Source organism: Polyodon spathula, chromosome 26 (assembly GCF_017654505.1).
Source record: "Polyodon spathula isolate WHYD16114869_AA chromosome 26, ASM1765450v1, whole genome shotgun sequence".
Classification (NCBI taxonomy): Eukaryota; Metazoa; Chordata; class Actinopteri; order Acipenseriformes; family Polyodontidae; genus Polyodon; species Polyodon spathula.
The window spans coordinates 17,180,855-17,202,079 of record NC_054559.1 but is presented as its reverse complement, the minus strand read 5'-3'; the positions used below and the strand labels follow the sequence as shown (position 1 = coordinate 17,202,079).

The following is a 21,225-nucleotide window of genomic DNA, read 5'->3' as shown; positions in this document are numbered from 1 at the left end:
TCTATGCACTAGTGGTGGTCGTATGCACTAGCAGGCATTGTAGATCTAACCACTAGGTTACTCTTCAGCAGATCAATGCCAGGGACTGGAGTGACCACACATGTGGATTAACAAATAACCTCTACACTTTATCAGATAACTCACTCTTCTCTGCTCTAATTCTTTTCATTTTATATTATAAAGCCCCCATGGCTCAAGTTGCAGATTAATCCAGTCATCCCTAATGCCTCCTGAGTACTGACTTACATTTTTGGTTGATCCAAAATAAACCTAGTCGAATACACAGACAGCTCTATATAACAGATGGCGTTGCATTGCATTGTAGCTGCAATACAGTGTTTTGACTTGTGCTGTTTTTCCTGCACAGGTGTGTGGTGGAGTGATGCAGCCCATGAAGAGGACGATGCCGCCCTGGACCTTGGCTCTGGCGTTGGTGCTCATGGCGGCCGCCTCTTACTGCCAGGGCTGCCCCGCTCGCTGTGACTGCGCCCCCCATGTCAAGTCAGTAGCGTGCCACCGTAAGCGTCTGAGCTCCATCCCCGAGGGAATCCCCACTGAGACCCGCGTGCTGGATCTGAGCCGGAACCGCCTGCGCTGCGTGGCGTCGGGGGATCTCACCCCCTACCCCCTCCTGGAAGAGGTGGACCTCAGCGAGAACATCATCTCCCTCCTGGAGCCCGGCGCTTTCTCCAGCCTTTACAGCCTCAGGGTCCTCCTGCTCAGGGGCAACCAGCTCAAACTGATCCCCACAGACAGCTTCTCCAGGCTGGCCAACCTCACCCAGCTGGACCTGAGCGAGAACAAGATTGTCATCCTGCTGGACTTCACCTTCCTGGACCTGCGGAGCCTGAAGAACCTGGAGGTTGGGGACAACGACTTGGTCTACATCTCCCACAAGGCCTTCAGCGGGCTGCTGGGGCTGGAGGAGCTGACCATAGAGAGGTGCAACCTGACTGCTATCTCCAGCCAGTCACTGTCCTACCTGAGGGGGCTGGTCACCCTGCGGCTGCGACACTTGGCTATCCCTGCCCTGGAGGACCAGAACTTCAAGAAGTTGCCTGGGCTGAGGGAGCTGGAGATCGACAACTGGCCCCTGCTGGAGTACATCTCCCCTTCCATCTTCCAGGGCCTCAACCTCTCCTGGCTGTCCATCACCAACACCAACATCACCACGGTACCTTCCCCCGCCTTCCGCAACCTGGCGCACCTCACCAACCTCAACCTCTCGTACAATCCCATCAGCGTGCTGGAGCCCTGGGCCTTCAAGGACTTGGTCCGTCTGAAGGAGCTGCACCTGGTCAGCACCTTGCTGGTCACCGTGGAGCCCCAGGCCCTGGGAGGGCTGAGGCAGATTCGCGTCCTCAACGTGTCCAACAACTTCCTCGTCACGCTGGAAGAGGGCTCCTTCCACTCTGTCAACAGCCTGGAGACCCTCCGCATTGATGGCAACCCCCTGTCCTGCGACTGCCGTCTGTTGTGGATCCTGCAGAGGCGCAAGACCCTCAATTTCGACGGCAGGCAGCCCACGTGTGCGGGGCCCGTGGAGGTGCAGGGGAATGTCCTCAGCACCTTCTCGGACTCGGCGCTGTTCGACTACTTCACCTGCCAGAGGCCCAGGATCCGGGAACGCAAGCTGCAGCACGTGGTGGCCAGGGAGGGCCAGCAGGTGTCCTTCCTTTGCCGTGCGGAGGGGGAGCCCCCGCCAACCATCGCCTGGGTGTCGCCCCAGCGGAGGAAGATCACCACCAAGAACCTGGGCCGCATCACTGTGCTGCCAGGAGGGACGCTGGAGATCCGCTTCGCCCAGGTCCAGGACAGCGGCACCTACATCTGCATCGCCAGCAACGCCGGCGGCAACGACACCTACTTCGCCACACTGACAGTGAAGAGCCAGCCCCTGGATGCGTCCCTCTATGCCAACCGCTCCTTCTACCTGGGTGACTTTAACGAGACCAGCCTGAATGACACTAGAGTCTTCCTCAAGTTCACCCTGGACCTCAAGACCATCCTGGTCTCCACTGCGATGGGCTGCATCACCTTCATGGGCGTGGTCCTCTTCTGCTTCCTGCTGCTGTTCGTCTGGAGCCGCAGCAGGGGCCAGCACAAGAACAATTTCTCCGTGGAGTACTCCTTCCGCAAGGTGGACGGGCCGGTTGCCAGCGGGGGGCAGGGAGGTGCCAGGAAGTTCAACATGAAGATGATCTGAAGTTACGCAGCCAGGAGTTCCGCTGGGGAAGAATGAGTATAGCCCTATGTTGCACAAGTCCAAAATTTGAATACAATAAATTAAAATTAAAATAAAAAAATAAGTAAAACAAAAACAAACAAAAAAAACCCGATCAATTAAGCTTTTAACCCCCAAGATTTTAATTTAATTTTTGATTTATTTATTTTTATTTTTGTTTTAGTATTTTTTTAAATACAATTGAAAGCAACTGCAATAAGCAGTCTTTTATGTTTCAGACAGTCACAAATGTGCAGTTGGGTTAAACTGAAGATTCTTTTTTTTATTGATCATTCTAGTTGGACCGTCCGGCAGGCTGGACTTGACTTAATCGTAGCATTCACAAATATTATAATGATCTAATAAATACAGTATATATATATATATATATATATATATATATATATATATATATATATATATATATATATATATATATATATTTAATAACTTTTACTTAAATCTGGGCCATCTAATTTAAATGTGCGCAGGATGCAGTGCAACATGGGACGGACACACTGACCGCTACTTCACTCTTTACGTCTGCAAAAACTCACAACACCCCCTACATGATGCTGTTTGCTGCATACAACGCAAGACTGTTTCTCTCAGGAACTGTTTTACCAGGTGCTGACGTGCCATGAAAGAAACCCGCTGTAACCCGATAGCCGCTGTGAGCAGTGCACACGAGTGCGGTGGTGGTCAGTGCGTTAACAACTCTGTCCCCAGTCTTTAACTACGGCCCCCGATCAGCCATGTCTGTGCGCTGGGTCTGTAGTACACATTGGGAACTTCTGGCTGGGTTCGTTCATCTGACAATAACACGTCACACAAAGAGCCACCTCTTCAGTCCTCCCTTGTTCCTCCCAGTCCATTTGTTTTTTGTTTCAACCAGCATCTGTTTTTTTTTTTCCCTTCTCTTCTTTTGTTTGATTTTTTTAAATTTGTAATTCTAGAAGTCTGATGACACCAAACAGAACAGTAACTTGAGCTACAGCCTTTAAAAAGTTTCAGTTTACATTAGAAAAAAAAAGTGATGACTTTTTTTTTTATATAAAGTCCACAGAAAAAAATCAGCAAAGTGAAAAAATATTGAACTGGGAGACTGTAGTTTAGAAACTGCTGACAAAGAGCTACTGTACAGAACTGATCTATCCTTGCAACATTCCAAAAATACAATAGCCTAGCAACTAAGACCAGTTATATTAGAATTTCTCCAAGACTCTATCTTGTGTTTTGTTTTGTTTGGTTATGGGGGGGGGGGGGTATTGACTCCTTTCAGAGATCAAAAGTCATTGCTTTAGATCTGAAACCTGCAAAAAATCTCCGATCCCTGCTCGTGTCAACACCAAGCAATTTCGGACCAAAGGATTTGATTGCTAGATTACTAGAAACTATTAACTGGACTGGCTACAACACACGTAGGCTGCTTTCTGGGACGGTGTTGAACTGTTTAAGAGGCCTGCAAAAACCTTCCGTGGGAGCCCATAAGCTGCAGATGGCTCAGAGTTTCACTCTTCTGATAATAATGTATCGGATATAATTTTTCAAAGTACACAGCAATAAACCTTTTCGATACAGGTACCTGCAATGGGGGGAGGGGGGGACACGTCATTTTCACACTGTGAATGCTTTTACTTTCTGTGTGTTTTTTTTTTTCGAACCCGGATCTCAAGAGTGACGACGCTGAAATTGAATCGGCAATAAATTGTGCGGGGACTTCTTTCGTTTCTCTACTGGCAGCTCGTGATTACGACAGAGGAGCTGACACTTAGAATTGGAAAAATGTACAGTACCCTGAAGGGAATTCCACAGCACTAGTGAGCAGCACTGGTTTATACTGGTCAGAGGTGGCAGTGCAAGTTTTCAACTGGTCTCCGTACTGGTTTCTACGGGTTTTCGAAAATGTTAAAGCCCCTTTATTGTTTTTAAAGTCTGGTGACTGTTGACTGCGCCCTTAAATAATCTACGAGATGTACACCTGTGCAGGGGGTTAATTCTCTCAGTCCAATGGTCCACAAACGTGAACATAAAACTATATGTTAAATATAGAATATGACTCTTGTATATGATGTTGAAAAGTAATTTAAAATAATAATGCTGGGTCTGTAGGGGGATATGGTAACTAGTTAGAAACCAGTACTTCACTGTTGCTAGTCACCAGCTCACCGAAACTAGCTGGGATTTTCATCATCAGGGGTTCAGAGGGGGAGGAACTGGAGAAAGCCAGTTAGGCAGGCGTTTCGACAAGGTCTTTCACGGCTTGAGTGGGAGTAGGCGGCAGAGTGTTTTGAACATCACAATCGATTTCTAATGCATTCATATGCTGTCATAGATAAATGCAACAGTCACTGCCTGCTTAATGGTTAGTTTGTGATGCACCTTTGCTAATGCATCCGGGGGTGGAAAGGTGAATCGTGAACAGCTCTGTGTTTTTTTTCTTGAATCTTCCAGTTAAGTTTCATAATACCTCTGCAGAATTTAGGATTGAATCTTTGGATTATGGAGATGTGGATAAATCGTATTGCATATTATTATTATTATTATTATTATTATTATTATTATTATTATTATTATTATTATTATTATTATAAGCCATTAACCGCATGTGGCCTCACAGAGTAAGACCTCTTGTCAAAATGCTTGTCTACTGGACTAAAGATTTATATTTGTTTTTTCTTATATGACCCAAAATAATGCAATTTGCCCCTGCCTCTCTGTGTTTACTTGTAGAAGCTTACTGGAGACCCGCATTGAGGTCCATCTTTTCTTTCTGTTCTCAAGTTTTGCTAAAGATTTTAAAGAACTAATTCACTGGAGTGAATATGGGGGAGGGATGAGGGGGTGCAGTGACTGAACAGGGGTGTGCAAAACAGAAAAACAAACTTTCTCTTTAAGATGTTATTCTTTACCTTTGATTCTAATGGGAGATTTTTACTCAGCACCTAATGTACTCACGCTATTATTATCTGGTTCTATAAAGGATGGCCAGCTTTGTAAAGGCATTGCTTTTTTTTTTCAAAGAGGATATGTTTCTTTTAAAGGGAAAGTCCATTCTGAATTATCTGCACACCTCTGCTCCAACCACCGTCCCTCTCCCTGGCCTTTTACTCCAGTCTTTCACTGTAGAATGCTCTCCAAACATAGTAAATGCACCAAGGGAATCAAAAGTGCATTTTAAGGTGGACAATATTTAGATCATTATTATACACTTCAGATGTATCAGAGGGATGAGGTAAGACAGTAGCGACTATGAAATAGGGGCTCGTGTTCAACTGAAGATACAGCCCAGGATTCCCATCTACTGTTCAGGGCCTTGGCCTCATGTTCTGTGAGTGAGTGAGACAAACAGACAGGAGTTAGAGGCTCACCAACAAAACCTGATGAAAAGTGAAAAGCAGGTCCTACCCGCCCGACTGAAGTGACTGACTGGACTGTCAAAAAACAAGGCTGTCAGACCTGAGACAGACTGAGACAGCAAGCTGGGACAGGGGGGTTTCTAAAGAGAGAATCTACATGCATTATCTCACACCTCCATCTAGCACCTTCCCTGGATGAGGAGATCACAGGCCTGCATAGTTCAGAACAGACTTCCCCTTTAAGAGAAAATCCTCTTTTTAAATGCCATTACAAATTGGGCCATCCTTCATAGAGTCAAACCCCTCCTTTAAAGGGGAAGTGGTTTTAGCCACAATATTCATGGGCGTTTTTGTGCAAATGCCTGCCACGTGCAGTACTACTTCGAAAGTGAAGTTTAGAATATTCAGGTGCTAAGTAGAAAAAAAAACAGTGGAATCAAAAGGTAAAGGAAAAACACCTTAAAGGGGAAGTGAAGTTAGCCACAATATATTTTTTAAATTCTGTTTTTTGCTTGGTGATCTCTGTCGTAGGAGGCTCTACCAGGATGTTATATAAAAAAATTATCATAATTAAAGCATAGGTAAACTGCCAAAAATACTGTCCAGATGTGCTGTGGGAGACTTTTATAAGTGTTTATCTCTTTCTCCAGTCTTTTTCTGCTTAATTACTGTCCGATTCAAAATCCTGACCAGGCTGTGGATGACTGGGACACTAGACTGGGATAATGCTCGGTCTATGTCTTCACCGATCTTGAGGATCTGTCAGTTGAGTTTGGAAGGTAGATCTGTGCTCTACTTAATCATCCACTCACACAACTCAGCTCTCAGTTAAAGAGCACTCAGACCCAGAATCTGTACCTGCAGCGCGTCACACAAGCTCAGCTTAACAGATAGGTGAAAACTCAGCTTTAGTTATCCCAGTCTAGCTTCTCAGACCCTGTTTATAAACCACCCACAGAAATGCACTTTTTATTTCACTTTTTTAATGTATTATACATCTTTTATTATTAAGATTATTATGATTGTGATTATCATTTCAGTTTGTCTTTGTCCGAGCTGTTTGTGCAAGTGAAAATCCAACGACTTGTTTGTGAGACACACAATTAGATTTTTGCTGGCATGTTTCTTCCAAGACACCCCCGAACAGGGAGTCAGAAACACCCTTGAAAGATCTGAGGCAGACAACAGAGTCAGCCCTGGATAGACCGGCTGCCTCTAGCGCTCAGTAGCAAAGGCTGATTAAAATGAGAAAATCCCTTTGGATAACTCCTTGACCCCCAGGTTGGATGCAACGTGTCGGAATAACAAAGGTCTACAGCAGTGGCTGTCAACCCTGGTCCTCAAATTCAGGATTTTGTTTCAGCCCTGGAACTAAGTACAGTAGAGTCCCTTTTTGCAACCATCTTTGTAAAAGCTTCCCATAGTAAAATCCTGGCAAAGCGTGATCAAGCTTATTGAAAGTGTAAGATCCATGTATAGATCTCCATGAGCCAGGACTAGCTTTCTATTATTTTCAACCTGCATTGCTTCCCAGTGCACATACAGCAAGACAGCCCCAATCTAACCCTACCTGAGACTTAATTGGTTTGTAGCTATGGCGATGGCTCTATAGGTGAGACTACTTTTTCAACCCTGAGCTCAAAGGGGCTGACATCCACTGCTCCTCAGCATCCAGTCTGACTCATCTGCAGAGAGAACCTTGATCTATGCATGCTTTCTGTACTGTTATTTCCAAGCAGAAGTTGGGCTAGTTTGCTTACTAATCCCTCTCAGCATTCTGGCTCTAGCTGGCTATGGATAGATCAGCAGAGTGTGGGCGAGCAGTTTCTGTGTCTCTTATAACCAATCAACATCCAGTACCGGTACCACTGCAATACCAACAATGACATCACAATGGATTTAGAACACAGTGTTGTTGCCATTGATAAATGTAATATGAACATGGTATCACTTTTAGCTGAGATGGGAATGTTCCACTAAAGCCCAGTGTTAGCACTGGGATCGTACTGGAACTGGTAAACTGGGAGAAGGCGAATCTAAAGCTCACATCCCCTATCATCCAATCCATAGCCAGCCAGCTCTGATTTTTAGTAGGATAATAAAATAGGTTTTAGAAGATGTTTTTTTTTTTTTTTTTTTGTGTGTTTTGTACTTTATCTTGTAAAAAAGAACACATATTTGTTTTTATTTATAAAAAGCATGTTACACCTATACTGGCTCCTGTTTCCTTGTTTGAATCTCATCTATTATACAACAAACAGACTGCAGCACACCAGCGCCATCTAGGCACCTTTTGCAAGAACTGCAGCTGTAACAATGCACTTTCCAAAATAAAAGCAATGGAGCTGCCCATTAAAAGTGTACACCTACCACCTAATTTTGCAGATGTCTCAGTGGACACATTTACATCAACAGATGTTTACGCATGTAAACTAATCATATACTGCATGTAAATTGAGTTGAATTGAGGAAGTATGCTAATTGTGCAGATTTTTAATAAAAGCAAAAGTAGTGAATATTTCTTGCCAGCAAACATTTCACAGCATACTATATAATCTCCTGATACAGATTTCTACAAATTACTACTTATTCCTTTTGCGTTCTACAAGTTCCTTTATATTTTATAAAGGCACCCTCTAAAGTGAAGTTTTTGCAGCTGTAAGCTAGCGGTGGGTTCTGAGAGCAGATGATCAGGCACAGCTGCTACTGCTGTGTTGCCTGACTACAACCAACCCTTACCCTCAGAGATGAAGACAGATAAACAGAGAGAGAGAGAGAGAGAGAGAGAGAGAGAGAGAGAGAGAGAGAGAGAGAGAGAGAGAGAGAGAGAGAGAGAGAGAGAGAGAGAGAGAGAGAGAGAGAGAGAGAGAGAGAGAGAGAAGATGCGCATTGTACTGTAACGATCTAGTTATTTGTAAAACTAAAGTAAACCTTATAGTAGATTTTGGTATGCTTCATGATCATGGTAATAAAGCATTGTTGAATTGAACTGCACTGGAAGAAGGAGTGTGTGAGAGTATTGAATAGAGAGAGAGAGAGAGAGAGAGTGCGCTAGTAGTTTCATCGTGACACTCAGGGAGAAGGTTCTCTGTCGCAGGTGACTGGGACAGCCTGTTGAGTCAGAGAAAGAGTGGGAGAAAGTAGACAGGAGGAGGAGAAGGAGGGGGTAGGAGACATAGGCAGACAGGTGCCCCTCATGTAAGACAATGGAAACTACAGATTCATGGTCGAGGATTATAGAGGACTGTGGGAGCTTGCCTCCCCCACTGCCTGCCAAGCTACGGAGGTAAGACTCTCATACTGGCCCCATCTCTCTTTCTCACCTCTACTTTCTCACCTCTAGTCTCGTTCTTTGTTTCTTTCTGACTCTGACACTTATTTCTCTCTCTCTCTTAGTCTCGTTCTTTCTTTCTCTCTATTTCTCTTTCAGCCACTCTACCCTTACTAAATTCAAACTTTACCTACTTTAAAATGCAGTACACTGAGGCACTGTGAAGCACAGTGCTTTAAATAAAAACCTGTCCTGCACTGCATGGTTAAGCACAGCTTGATAAACTGCAAGTGTGCAAATAGTGAACTTTTAACAGAGGATTTGATTCAGGGTGAGGTCAGGCTATTCAAATGAAAAAGCAATGTGTTGGAAAGCCCAGGATCTCGGTTATGAAAGCAGGTCTCTCTGGTGGAGTCTACCTGCTTCCTCTTACTGCTTCCCTGTATCTGGTCCTGATCAATGACCTGGTCTGCGGGTGCTTGTGCAATGTGACGGTACTGAAATTTAAACTCAGGATGGAGAAATCCTTGAGCAATCAAACTGCTTAAACTTCACACCCCTGACTTCCCCTCTCCCTCTCTCTTATCCTCCCTTACACTCCATCTCTACCGACCCTCTCTCCTCTTCTCCCTAATGTAGCTTTCTCTCTCTCTGTCCCCGCTTCCTCCTCCCCCTCCCCCTCTCACTGTCAAGAGGAAGGTAAATGTTTTTCTCAGGTCGTGTGGAAACCACAGACTCGCACGTCGGTTTGAGAAAAACTCTTTTCATATCCTCTTTGCCCCTGGTGCTGAGAATCAGCGTTTAACAACATGGTGTGTGTGTGAGAGAGAGAGAGAGAGAGACCAGTGCAGCAAGAGAGAACCTCGTAGAAATATAACCAGGCACACACACTCACATTAGGACAAGGTGTTACAGTTAACTCCTTACTCTCCCTTATACTGCACCAGCTTTCATTGTGTTTTCACTTTATTGCTCTTTGCTGTGCTTTTACTATGGGACACTTTTATAAGGGTCCCACACACACACACTGACTGACAGAACAACAGATGGGCGCTGACAGGCACACACACTGTCATACAAAGAGACTGTGTGAACGGAACTAATCACAGACTGACACATATACTGCATACTCAGAACCAAAGAGGCAGACACTGACAGATACACACAGAATCACACTCACACAGGAATATAATCAAAGAAGCACCACAGGCTCGCATTACATGCACATGCGCAGGTCCCTTAGAAAAGGGATACCAAATGTGCATGCTAATGTTGCAGTCTTACATGCATTTAGAAAATGCATTGACCAGGGTTTACCAGGGTTCACCACACCTCTCTGTTCTTTACCGTGCTTGCCCATGGATGGAAATAAGACTCCTATTACATAGCAATAGTTTCACCTATCCCTGGTTTTAAAATTAGCCTGATTAGCCTATAGGTAACAAGCTGAGGTCTGTCTTATTAAACTAATATTAAAACTAGGAATGGATCGAACTGCTATACAATTGGAGTCTTATTTCCATTCTTCAAGTCACACACTTCTATAGCAATGTAACACACTCACACATTTATCTGCACACACACACACTCTCTGTGAGACTTGTGTCACCACTTCCCCTTCTTGGCTGGAAACTTCAGTCCTCAGTCCTCTCAGTGTGTCTGTCTGTGTGTCTGTTGGTCTGTCGCGCAGGCAGCGCTACTCTACTGGCACCATGAGTAGCTCCAGCACCGGCTCCAGCTTTGGACCGGACCCAGAACCTGGCAGCCCTGGCCCGGCTTCCCCCCAGACTGGACCAACCAGCATCACCAGCATGCCAGCCTCGCTGCCAGAGACAACAGAGTCCACAGACCTCCTGGCCTCTGCCAGGATCACATACACAAACATTGGTAGGTGCAAGCCGTGCTAAAGATAATAATCAAGGCATATTTAATATTGGAAAGCATGGTCTGTGAGGGATGGTCAATGCATAGTATAAGAAAGTCTTGCGGTTGTTTTAATAGGGGGACTTACCTAAATAGTAATGCTATGATATTATTAACCATGTTTTTGTTTGTTAAACTTCTTACTAAAGATGCAGTATCAGTTATTACAGCAATATTAAACTTTCAAGGTTGCAACTTGTTGCTTCTTTAAAAAAACAAAGTCGTGGCCAAGCGGTAGAATTTTAAGTCATTTTGACAGATTGCTATACAAGGCTGTAAACTAACAACAGACAGAAATAATAAACCACAACGAACTGATAAAAGTTTATTGGTAGGTTTGCTGCAAAAGAAGGACAGTAAAAATGCTTTCTCTGGTACATTTTAGTCGAGGAAGTGCAAAAAGGTTTGTGTGCTTTCCTGTGCTTTCCTGTGCTTTCCCATACTTTGCCGTGTTATCCAATGCTTTCCCGTGCTTTCCTGTGTTATCCAGTTCTTTCCTGTACTTTCCCATGCTTTCCCGCGTTTTCCCGTGCTTTCCTGTGTTTTCCCATGTTTTCCTGTGCTTCCCCTTGCTTTCCTGTGTTTTCCCGTGCTTTCCCGTGCTTTCCTATGCTTTCCCATGTTATCCAGTGCTTTCCTGTGTTTTCTCGTACTTTCCTGTGATTCCGGTGTTTTCCCTTGCTTTCCCGTGTTTTCCATTGCTTTCCCTGTTTTCCCATGCTTTCCCATGCTTTCCAGTGCTTCCCCGTGTTATCCCATGCTTTCCCTTGTTTCCCATGCTTTCCCGTGTTTTCCATTGCTTTCCCTGTTTTCCCATGCTTTCTTGTGCTTTCCCGTGTTTTCCTGTGCTTTCCCATGCTTTCCAGTGCTTTCCCGTGTTATTCCGTGCTTTCCCTTGTTTCCCATGCTTTCCCATGTTTTCCATTGCTTTCCCTGTTTTCCCATGCTTTTCTGTGCTTTCCCATGCTTTTCCGTGCTTTCCTGTGTTATCCAGTGCTTCATCATTCTTTGTCACAGCAATCAAGGCAGGATAGCTTGCACATTGTGAGCGATAGAGCAGCGCCACAGCGCCATCTACTGCCTTAAATGTGCTGTGCTGCTAAATCAGGAATCGTGACAATAAATCAAGCAAATGTACACCTTTTCCCTGGGGCTATTTAAACTGCACATTTGAGCATATATATATATATATATATATATATATATATATATATATATATATATATATATATATATATATATTGATTTTGAGTGTAAGTGTTTTAAAATAAAATATCGAATATATATATATATATATATATATATATATATATATATATATATATATATATATATATATATATATATATACACACACACAGGGTGATTAGGAAGTACGTTTACCACATCAACGCACCTTACCTCTAACAATAAACGTACTTTCTAATCACCCTGTAAATGAGGACATAAACACTTTGAGACATTAACCATCCAACAATCCACACATGTCTGGGTCATCCCTCCACATGCAAAAGAACATTGCATTCCATGAACACATGAACAGGAGTTACTGCAGGAAGAAGAAGAAGAAGAAGAAGAAGAAGAAGAAGAAGAAGAAGAAGAAGAAGAAGAAGAAGAAGAAGAAGAAGAAGAAGAAGAAGAAGAAGAAGAAGAAGATGATGATGATGATGATTTTCTAATGTACAATAAGAGCCCTTTCTTTTTCCAGATGACAGTAATGCAGATTTTATCTCACTTTATTATAATTTGTGAAGCTGCATTGCGGTAAGGAGTCTTGCTATAATTCTGCCTCTCTCTTCATTTCTTAATCAAATCTCTTCCTGGAAACTTTCACGCAGAGCTCAGAATGTGGACTGGGCATTATGCTGAGGGGGGTGGTGTGTGCGTGTGTGTGTGTGGTTGATTCTGCATCATGGAAAACTACATGGACACCCCAAAAGCTAAAATCTCACTAAAGCACAAACAATATATTTTATAAATTACTGGCACACAAAATGCTTCCATCATCAGTACATTAAGGGAACAAACCAATCCAGTGCTCCTCATTATGTTTCTATTGCATTTACATATTTTGAATTCTCTTTATAACCCTACTTGAAGAAACACTAGACCTTGTTGATTTGCATACCCTTTCTTTCACTGCACACAGTTCCTCCTCAGTTCTTGGTAGAACACAGGCAGCAGGGGGAGGGAGGTTTCACTTCACACAGGCAAGCAAAACAAAATAGAAGTGCATTCAAATCACATGCTGTGTAAATTAGAGAGCGTGGCAAAGCACGGTGCATATTTAATATTTGCATGGGAAAAGACACAGAACAGCTCTGGCCAAAAGTTTTGCATCACCTAGAATTTTAGGATTGAGACATAATTTTAAAAACAACATATAATTTAGACCATGTAATCAAAATGATATTGCAAAAGTCTGCTGGAAGCAATAATAGTAGTACAGTTAGATTTCAAAATGTCACAATTTTCAATTGTTTTCAGTTTTTCATGAAGTATAGAAAACTGAAAAGTGGTTTGTAATTCAATAGGTTTCATTCAACTTTACAAAGTAAAATTGGTTAATTCTATAGGGTAATGCAAAACTTTTTGTCATAGCTGTAAAACTGCAAAATCATTGCGCAAAAACTACAGTGGCAAACTTTCGTGACATGCATCAGTTAGATGACTATGGGCACCATGCAGCGTCGCATGTATCAGGGGACAGTGAATCAGGCTGCCATCAGCTTCAGCTTGCTCTCTGTGTTCACTTCTGTGTCTGTAACCTCTAATTTCAAAAGGACAGAGTCCAGTCTTTTTTTTATGTTCCCAGTGTTTTAGATTCTACTACATCAACTGGTAGGATATTCAATGCATTTCTATCTCTGTGTGTAATAAAGTGCTGCCTGCCTTCTGTTCCAAATTTACTTTTACCCAGCTTCCATTTCTGCCTCCTTGCTCTACTCTACTAAATTTAAAGTCGAGTTTTGGAACTTTGCAAAGCAGTGGAACACATTGCATCCCGACCTGTGATAGCAACACCAGCATACAGTGAGCGTACATACAAGTGTACAGTTGAGCTTTAAAAATACATTTCAACCTACAGTCTACTCTTACAATAACTGACTGGGGCAGAGCAAGGTAAATGCACAGCAAGAGCACGCTCAAACTCAGGCAGCCCAGGTAAAGCACAGAGAGGATTTGCAAACCCCGGTGACCCCAGAGTCACGTACACAGCAGAATTACTGAAAGCAGCGTTGTCAATGTATCTACAACCCTTTCTCAATGCAATGAAGGGGGTTGTTCAGGCGCTGCGGCCGCAGTGGGTTTCAATTGGGTCACATTTCTGTTTTTATGCAGAATGCCTCTCCACTAATCAGTGTGTCTGTGTGCAGGTCAGCCCTGCTCCAGCCTGCTTCCACACAAGCCCTGGATGAAGGAGCGTGCTCTGTCGACAGACAGTCCCCCAGAGCAACCAAACCGACCACCCCCCCTACCCAAAAAACTCACCCGAACCCATTCCCTCCCGATGGAGCCCCTGCTCTCCTCTCACTGCACCAAACCCCTACCTTACCCTGCCCCCCTCACCACCCTCATCCCATCCTCCCCTGGGCTCTCCCTCAACAACCCCCTGTACCACCTGGTGGGACCCCAGCAGGGGAGCAGGGGGTTCTTCACAAACGGCTGTTTCAGCTCCCCCTGCAGCCCCCTGCACTCCAGTTCCTTCCTGGACCCCTCTCAGCTCCTCGATGGCCCCCCCGCGGCCCCCCTGTCTGGGCTGAGTTTCCACACCCCGGACGGGGAGCTCAAGAGCTTCTTTAAAGATTTGCACAACCTGGAGCAGGTGACCAGGGGACTGCAGGAGCGCGTCCTGCTGTGTCTGCGCGGGATAGCAGAGCGGCTGGGGGAGGAGGGGCTGCAGGGAGCTGCACAGGATTACCAGCTCTGTGGAGATGGGCCTTGCTGCCAGGCCGGGGATGCTCTGTACTACACTGTCCGCTCCTCGATGCACCCCGGCAGGCTGTTTGCTGCCAAGGTGAGAGTCATTTTTCTTGAATTGTTTTTTTTTAAAGATGTGAATTATTTTATGTATTAAAGTGTTTGCACCCATTTTTCCTCCCTCAAACCATTTACTTACTAAATACCATTTTTAAAGAGGAGACAATTATCTATTCAGGGATATCAAGATCTTTAGTAAGTAAGGGGTCTGAGTGAGAAAAAATACAATACAATCCCCAGCCCTAGTCTTGCTGTAAATCATTTGTTGTTGCCGAAATGTATGCTTCAATGAACATGTATTTTTATTTGAAAGCCAAATATGAGGTGGAAAGTTTGTGTCTGTTTGCAAGCCATGCTTTCAATAGTGTTGCACTTCCTTGGCATGTGAAATTGCCCTCCACTCTTCAGCAGCTTCTTTCCTGTCAACCAGCTGCTTCCCCTGTTGACTGATATGTGTTAGGCAAGAGTAACAGATACCCTGAAACTAAGGCAGGGCGACTGTGAACTGCCTTTACTTTAACAGTAAATATCCTGCTTTAAAACTCAGAATACCTGCTGGCTGTAACGTGGGTTTCTTTAAGCATTGCGCTTTTTAGACCTGTGAAACAACAAACAAGTTCAAAACCAGTTCGATGGAATGAATGAGTCACTTGCAAATCTAAAATACTTTCGATTCCAATGTTGTTATTGTGCATACTTTTATTAATAAGAAAACAGACATAGTTACACAAGCACATGCAGATCGATGGAGTTTCCTAACAAGCCCAGCACACTGCGACCAGAACACGAAGGACTGTTAAAACTCTTATGAAACTTGTGTGGCTTTCTGTCAACCCAATTACTTGTGTTTACCGTATATGGCCCTGCAGGGATGGAAATAAGACTCCTATTGCACAACAGTTTCACCTGTTCCGGGTTTTACTATGAGCTTGATTAGCCACAGTGTGTAATGGTATCAAGCTCAGGTGTGTTAGTGAACTAGTAAAATCAGGACTTGACCTAATAGCTGTGCAACAGGAGTCTTATCTCCATCCCTGCTCTGAGATGAGAGGGACACAGTGTTGGTGTGTCTTAGTCCTCTTGCTGTCTGATTGCTGCTAGAGTATAGCCTGTGCAGTGGCCTTGGTACTGCACGCAGCATCCTGCAGTGCCCTCCCTGTGTGTTGTTGTGTGTCCCATGTCTTCACTCAAGACTGGTCTCTACCTGGATAGGAGACATCCAAAGAGAACCAGGTGGTGCAGTGTATGTAGTGTGCTCATGGCCCAGTAGAGGGCACTGTTCTACTCTGTAAAATGGCATTATTGGACAAGTAGGCTATATTGCATTATAATCTGTTCGGTGGTATGAAGAGGGAGCATTGTTTCGTTTTTTTTTTTTAATCATCCAAAATTTCGGTGTGATTTCTCCTTACTTTTGTTATGGTTTCACTCAACCAGCGCCTCGCAATAATAAAGCTGTGTTGGTGGAGACTCTGTCATTTTGATGAGATGGGACAGGAGGTGTCCCAGGTAAATTCCTCTTCCCAAAAGCAAAACACTCAAGACATCCCCCTCCTTCTATCTGCAGGTGTATAAAGTGAGCGGAGAGAGTGGATTGGCTATACAGAGGGACTTACCCCCCCACTCCAACATCCAGCGTGTCTGTGCGCACTTCCCACAAGGCCTTGCTGTAGTGGAAGCAGAGGAAATGGCCATGTTATCCCTGGAACCAAAGGCAGAGGGCAGCGATGCACTGGGAGCGAAGGTGCAATGCCTCCAACCAACACGAGGGGTCAGCAGCAGTGAAAATCCACCTGTCATGGCTGCGGTGACACTGAATTCACCAGAAGAGGGCTCCAGTGAGCTGCCAGCGATGGACACTGCCAACGGATACTCCCCGGGCTGTGAGGTCACAATAGTAGGGGAGGTTCCTGACGAGACGCTGGCTGATTACGTGCAAGGCTGTGCCGAGTTGCATGCCTCCCAGCCCCATTGTTACGAGCGTGCGGTGTGTCTGCTGCTCCTGCAGCTTTGCGAGGGCCTGCAGCACCTCAAGAACAACAAAACCACGCACTGCGCCCTCCGACTGGAGAACTTGCTGCTGGTCTGGGAGGAAAAGGGGGCCCCCAGCAAGGAGCTCCCCAAGAGAGGCAGCCCGGGGACCCCCAGACTGCTGATCAGTAACTTCAGCCACGCCAAGCAGACAACCTCCAGCCTGGCCAAGGACTCAGACCAGGACAGGCTGGCTGCAGAAATGAGCAGCGGCTCCCAGTTCAAGAAGGCAGACGAATTCCAGCTGGGGATTTTGATATACGAGTGCCTGCATCTCCCCAACCCGCTCCTGAGCGCCCCAGAGCTGAAAGGGGGGGAGTACAAACCCGAACGGGACCTGCCTCCCGTCCCCCACCTCTCCCCTTACTCCCCAGGCCTCTCCAAGCTCGCCCAGCTACTGCTGGAGCCCGAACCCAGAGACAGAGTCTCTGTCGGGGGGGCCCGGCACGTCCTGCAGGCCCTGCTCTGGGGCCCCCGCGTGGAGCTCTTCCAGGACAACCAGCTCACCCCCTTCCTGACCCTCAACTGGCTAGAGGTGAAGCGCTGCCTGCTGCTGCTCAAGCTGGCGGAGGCAGCAGTCGAGCACAAACCCGGAGCCAGAGCAGCTCCAGGGCTGGAGGAGAAGCTGTGCCTGCAGTACTTCTCCTTTGCCACGCCCCAGAGCATCTTCCAGGCAGCCAGGCTGCTGCAGCTCTTCCATCCTCCCCTCTAGCGGGGCTTGAGTTCTTATTTAACCTCCCAAGTTTACCTGTTTAAGCTTCAAGGTATTGGATATATTTGCAACTAAACAGCTATGGCAAAACTAAGGGGAAATTCAAAGTTTTTTGCTAACTGACTCAGTTTTATTTAGCATTCTGATTGAGTGTTTAGACATTATGGACAAGCAGAAGAACCTCCTATCAAGCGTTCCATCAGTATTTTATATATTATTGCAAAATGCATATAAAACTACTTGTGTAGATTTAAGTGAATATGGAAATGACCGGGGAGAAATATTTAATATGAAATCAAACAGATTGCATTTTGCACAAAAGTTTAAGCTTTTTCAAAAGCTCAGATGGACTCAGCAGTACCTACCCATGAGGCAGTATTCCTCTTTCACATGTTTTTACTATCTGCGAATTGAAATGTCATTTATTCTTATCTTATGTCTTTGATGCTTCCTGACAAGATCCGCAGTGGTAATCCACAAGGCAGAGGTGTGGTGAACTGCAAAACATACACCTGATAGTAACCCTGACGATGGGTTGGTTTCAGTTTTTCAATTCTATGGCTTTTGTATGTACTGTTAAATAAATGTTACTGCATAGTGCACCCTGCACATAGTTCCACTTTGTCTTCCCTGATATACTCACTCTGCCCACAAGAGGGCAATAAAGACAGCAGAAGGAGAATACTAGCCTCAGAAATAAAATCAATTTGAATAGCCAAAACCGAAACAAAAAACCGACGCAATTTTCACTTAAAAAATGTACACACTTTAAGTATCTCTGATCAAATGCAGATGCACTGCAGCAACAACAAAAGAAAGGCATGTATCTCATGTTATCTCATCTTCACTGTTATGTAGGATGTTTGAACTTGCATCGCAAATACACAGCCACTTGTATGCTATTAGCACAGTGCAATTGCATTGTAACCAAGCAAACATTTATCACACACAAACAACAAACAGTAAAGGGGTGTCGTGGGAAGGAATAATTGGCGTTGAACTTACAACGCTTTGGTATGCTGGCTGACCTTGCCTGCTTCTGGGCAGTAACAGTAGAGGCAGCAGCCCACTCATCCCCTCGGAACAGTGTTCCTGCTGTTGTCTCATTTTTGGAAATATTACTGAACTTATGACTAGCTTCTGTAATAGTAATCTCAACTAACAAGTGCTGTGCAGGTCCAAGCAGCAGAAAGCACCTCTTATGTTTTACAAAGATTCTTGAAACACACAAAACTATTTTAGAGCCAGCTGTTAAATGTTTTGTGTGTGCTGAGCTGGCTCTGGAATTTGTTCAATTACTATACCAACAGGATGTGCCATAGGTCTGGCAACAGAGCCAGAATTGTTAATGTTGTTCATGTCACTATTTCTTTATATAAGCAATGGGACAGACCTGCCCACTTTAACAGAAAACAGCCTAATCAGTCAAATATAGGAGACTGTCCATGACACCTGAATAAGCAGATTTGTGACAGATTGAAGACATACTGTGGGGGGGGGGGGGGGGGGGGGCGGGGGGGGGGGGGGGGGTGGGGGGGGGGGTATGGGGGGGGGGGGGGGGGGGGGGGAAGCTGACATTTAACTGAACTCAAATGGTTATATTTCAGCTGTATGTGATTAATGGTAGCATTATTTATATATCACACTCCAGAAGGAAGCTGACATTTAACTGAACTCAAATGGTTATATTTCAGCTGTATGTGATTAATGGTAGCATTATTTATATATCACACTCCAGAAGGTAAAAGGGAGGCTAAAAGTTTTTTTTTTTTTTTTTTTTTTTTTTTTTTTTTTAAATATTGACTGTGCTGGACATAGTGTAGAAAGGTTAGGCATTGCAGATTAGGGATTGATGAAGCCTAATTGAGCTTTTCAAGTGACCCCAGACTGGGAAACACCAGCCCTGTACTTAAATCAAACATATGGTAGGGATTATTTAAACCTGCAATACACTGGTGTTCTGCCTTATAACAGGAATGAAAGTGCTAGAGGAATGGCATTGTGGGGAAAATGGGGGAGGAGACCTTGCTGCATTATAACCTGTTCCAGAGTGCAAAGGGACACATTATAAAGCACTTCCTTAGGATGTAGATTCATTGAGCAATGCTAGAGGGCTGCACTACAGGTGCCGATGGTGTTACTGTAGATGTTGCCCACCTCACAGCCAGCCAGGCAGATTTATTTTCCTGAAAAGTTCTTTCGTTTTAAAACCAGAACTTACAGTAAAAATAATTTTATTTAAATGCAAATAAAATTCCAATTAGCATTACAATAAAAAATGCAAACAGAGTAAATGCACAGCTGAACTTTAGGGTGAGCAATTTATTTTGCACACAAATCACACGCAGGTCATAAATCTTAAATTCAGAAAGATGATAGAAGTCCAACATTATCAACATCTTTTATGTTAAATTTTAAAATCCTCAAGTCACCACTAGGGTGCCTAAGCATGCAAGCACACAAGTATGACAGTGCAGATAAAACAGAAGGAAAAAAATTAAGCCCCAAGGCAGCAGAACAAACCACGCGTAAACCCTGTCGTACAGATTGACTGAACAGAATAAAAGGAGATGCTAACAATTTCTACTGGTTCATACACTTGGGGGAAAAAAAAAAAAGGAAAGAATTCAAGATTCAAAGATGTCCGTTATTCCTCATCCGAGGAGTCTCTCTCGATTGCGTAGGCCATGAAGAATGCGTCTGGTCGTTTAGGGACAAGGGGGTGGCCCGGTCTCACAATCTCAAAGCCCAGAAAGCTGAAGGTACGAAGCAGTGCCGCTGCAACAAGAGGATGGTAAACAAAATATAATGCACACCCCTTCAGAATTTGGAGCATCAACTTCCACCAATACATTTGCAACTTCAAAAATGATCCTGAAGCAAAAACTGAAAGGAAGACATTCCCTTAAAAGCTCGTCTCAAGACAGCTACATTCACAAAGAAATCTGTTTATTAGAGTAACAATCAAATTATGTATTGAACACATTTAGTGAGTTTAAGTCAGAGGAATAGCTACACCGGTTATGCTATATGCCTTACCTCGATCATCCCGGTTCTTGTGGAAGCAGATGAAAACATTGTTCACTTGTAGGTGCTCCTCTGCAAACTCTAGCAGGAGGGCAAAGCTATGCGGGAGAGAACAAGTTACAGCCAGCCCTTTAACATGGCCTTTTCAGTACAAAGCTATCATACTGTAGCGGTCTATCAGGGATATAAAAATCAAAAGGCAGTTTGTTGTGGTTTACCAAGTGGTTCTTGCATGGATACAGACTAATGCTTCCTGTTTGTCTAATAAAAGTCCATTATTCAAGGATGATTTGATCTTACTATGGATCACCTGTATTGCAATACATACTGTATTGCACCATGACCGCCACCCCCCCTCCCCCCCTCACCTGTCCTTGCTGCCCTCTGGGAGCGCCCCCCCTGGGATTTCGATGTAGACGTTCCTGTTATTGAGCACTGCTCTCCAGCTGACCTTTCTGGAGTCTGTGAGCCTGGACTGGACCTGGAGAATTCTAGTCCTGCTGGTAGAAGGCTCTTCAGTCACGATCAGCCGATTATCCTAGGCAAAACAATACAGGGGACAAAACAGGTAAACCATTGTTTTTTCGTGTTTTCTCCCAAAAATATTACACCAACAGTTACAGGGATGGAAGCAAGACTCCCATTCCATAGCCATTTGATCCATTCCTGCTTTCACCAAGAGTTGAACAAGACACCA

General features: G+C 44.5%; 3 protein-coding genes across 3 annotated transcripts; 2 read left to right on the top strand and 1 right to left on the bottom strand.

Moving 5' to 3' along the window:
- Window positions 1-372: 372 nt before the first annotated feature.
- On the top strand, window positions 373-2,274 carry LOC121300454 (leucine-rich repeat and immunoglobulin-like domain-containing nogo receptor-interacting protein 3). Its single transcript, XM_041229031.1, has one exon. The coding sequence runs from the start codon at window positions 383-385 to the stop codon at window positions 2,204-2,206; it is 1,824 nt and encodes a 607-aa protein (XP_041084965.1). The 5' UTR covers window positions 373-382; the 3' UTR covers window positions 2,207-2,274.
- Window positions 2,275-10,487: 8,213 nt separating this feature from the next.
- On the top strand, window positions 10,488-18,987 carry LOC121300622 (inactive tyrosine-protein kinase PEAK1-like). The gene is made up of 3 exons (XM_041229235.1): window positions 10,488-10,741; window positions 14,155-14,795; window positions 16,326-18,987. The coding sequence occupies exons 1-3, from the start codon at window positions 10,567-10,569 to the stop codon at window positions 17,499-17,501; spliced, it is 1,992 nt and encodes a 663-aa protein (XP_041085169.1). The 5' UTR covers window positions 10,488-10,566; the 3' UTR covers window positions 17,502-18,987.
- Window positions 18,988-19,803: 816 nt separating this feature from the next.
- Window positions 19,804-21,172, bottom strand: LOC121300514 (ornithine decarboxylase antizyme 1-like). The gene is made up of 4 exons (XM_041229082.1): window positions 21,167-21,172; window positions 20,897-21,066; window positions 20,541-20,626; window positions 19,804-20,279 (listed from the first exon to the last, which is right to left on the bottom strand). Exons 1-4 carry the CDS (start codon window positions 21,170-21,172, stop codon window positions 20,149-20,151), a joined length of 393 nt encoding a protein of 130 aa, XP_041085016.1. The 3' UTR covers window positions 19,804-20,148.
- Between the last annotated feature and the right edge of the window lie 53 nt (window positions 21,173-21,225).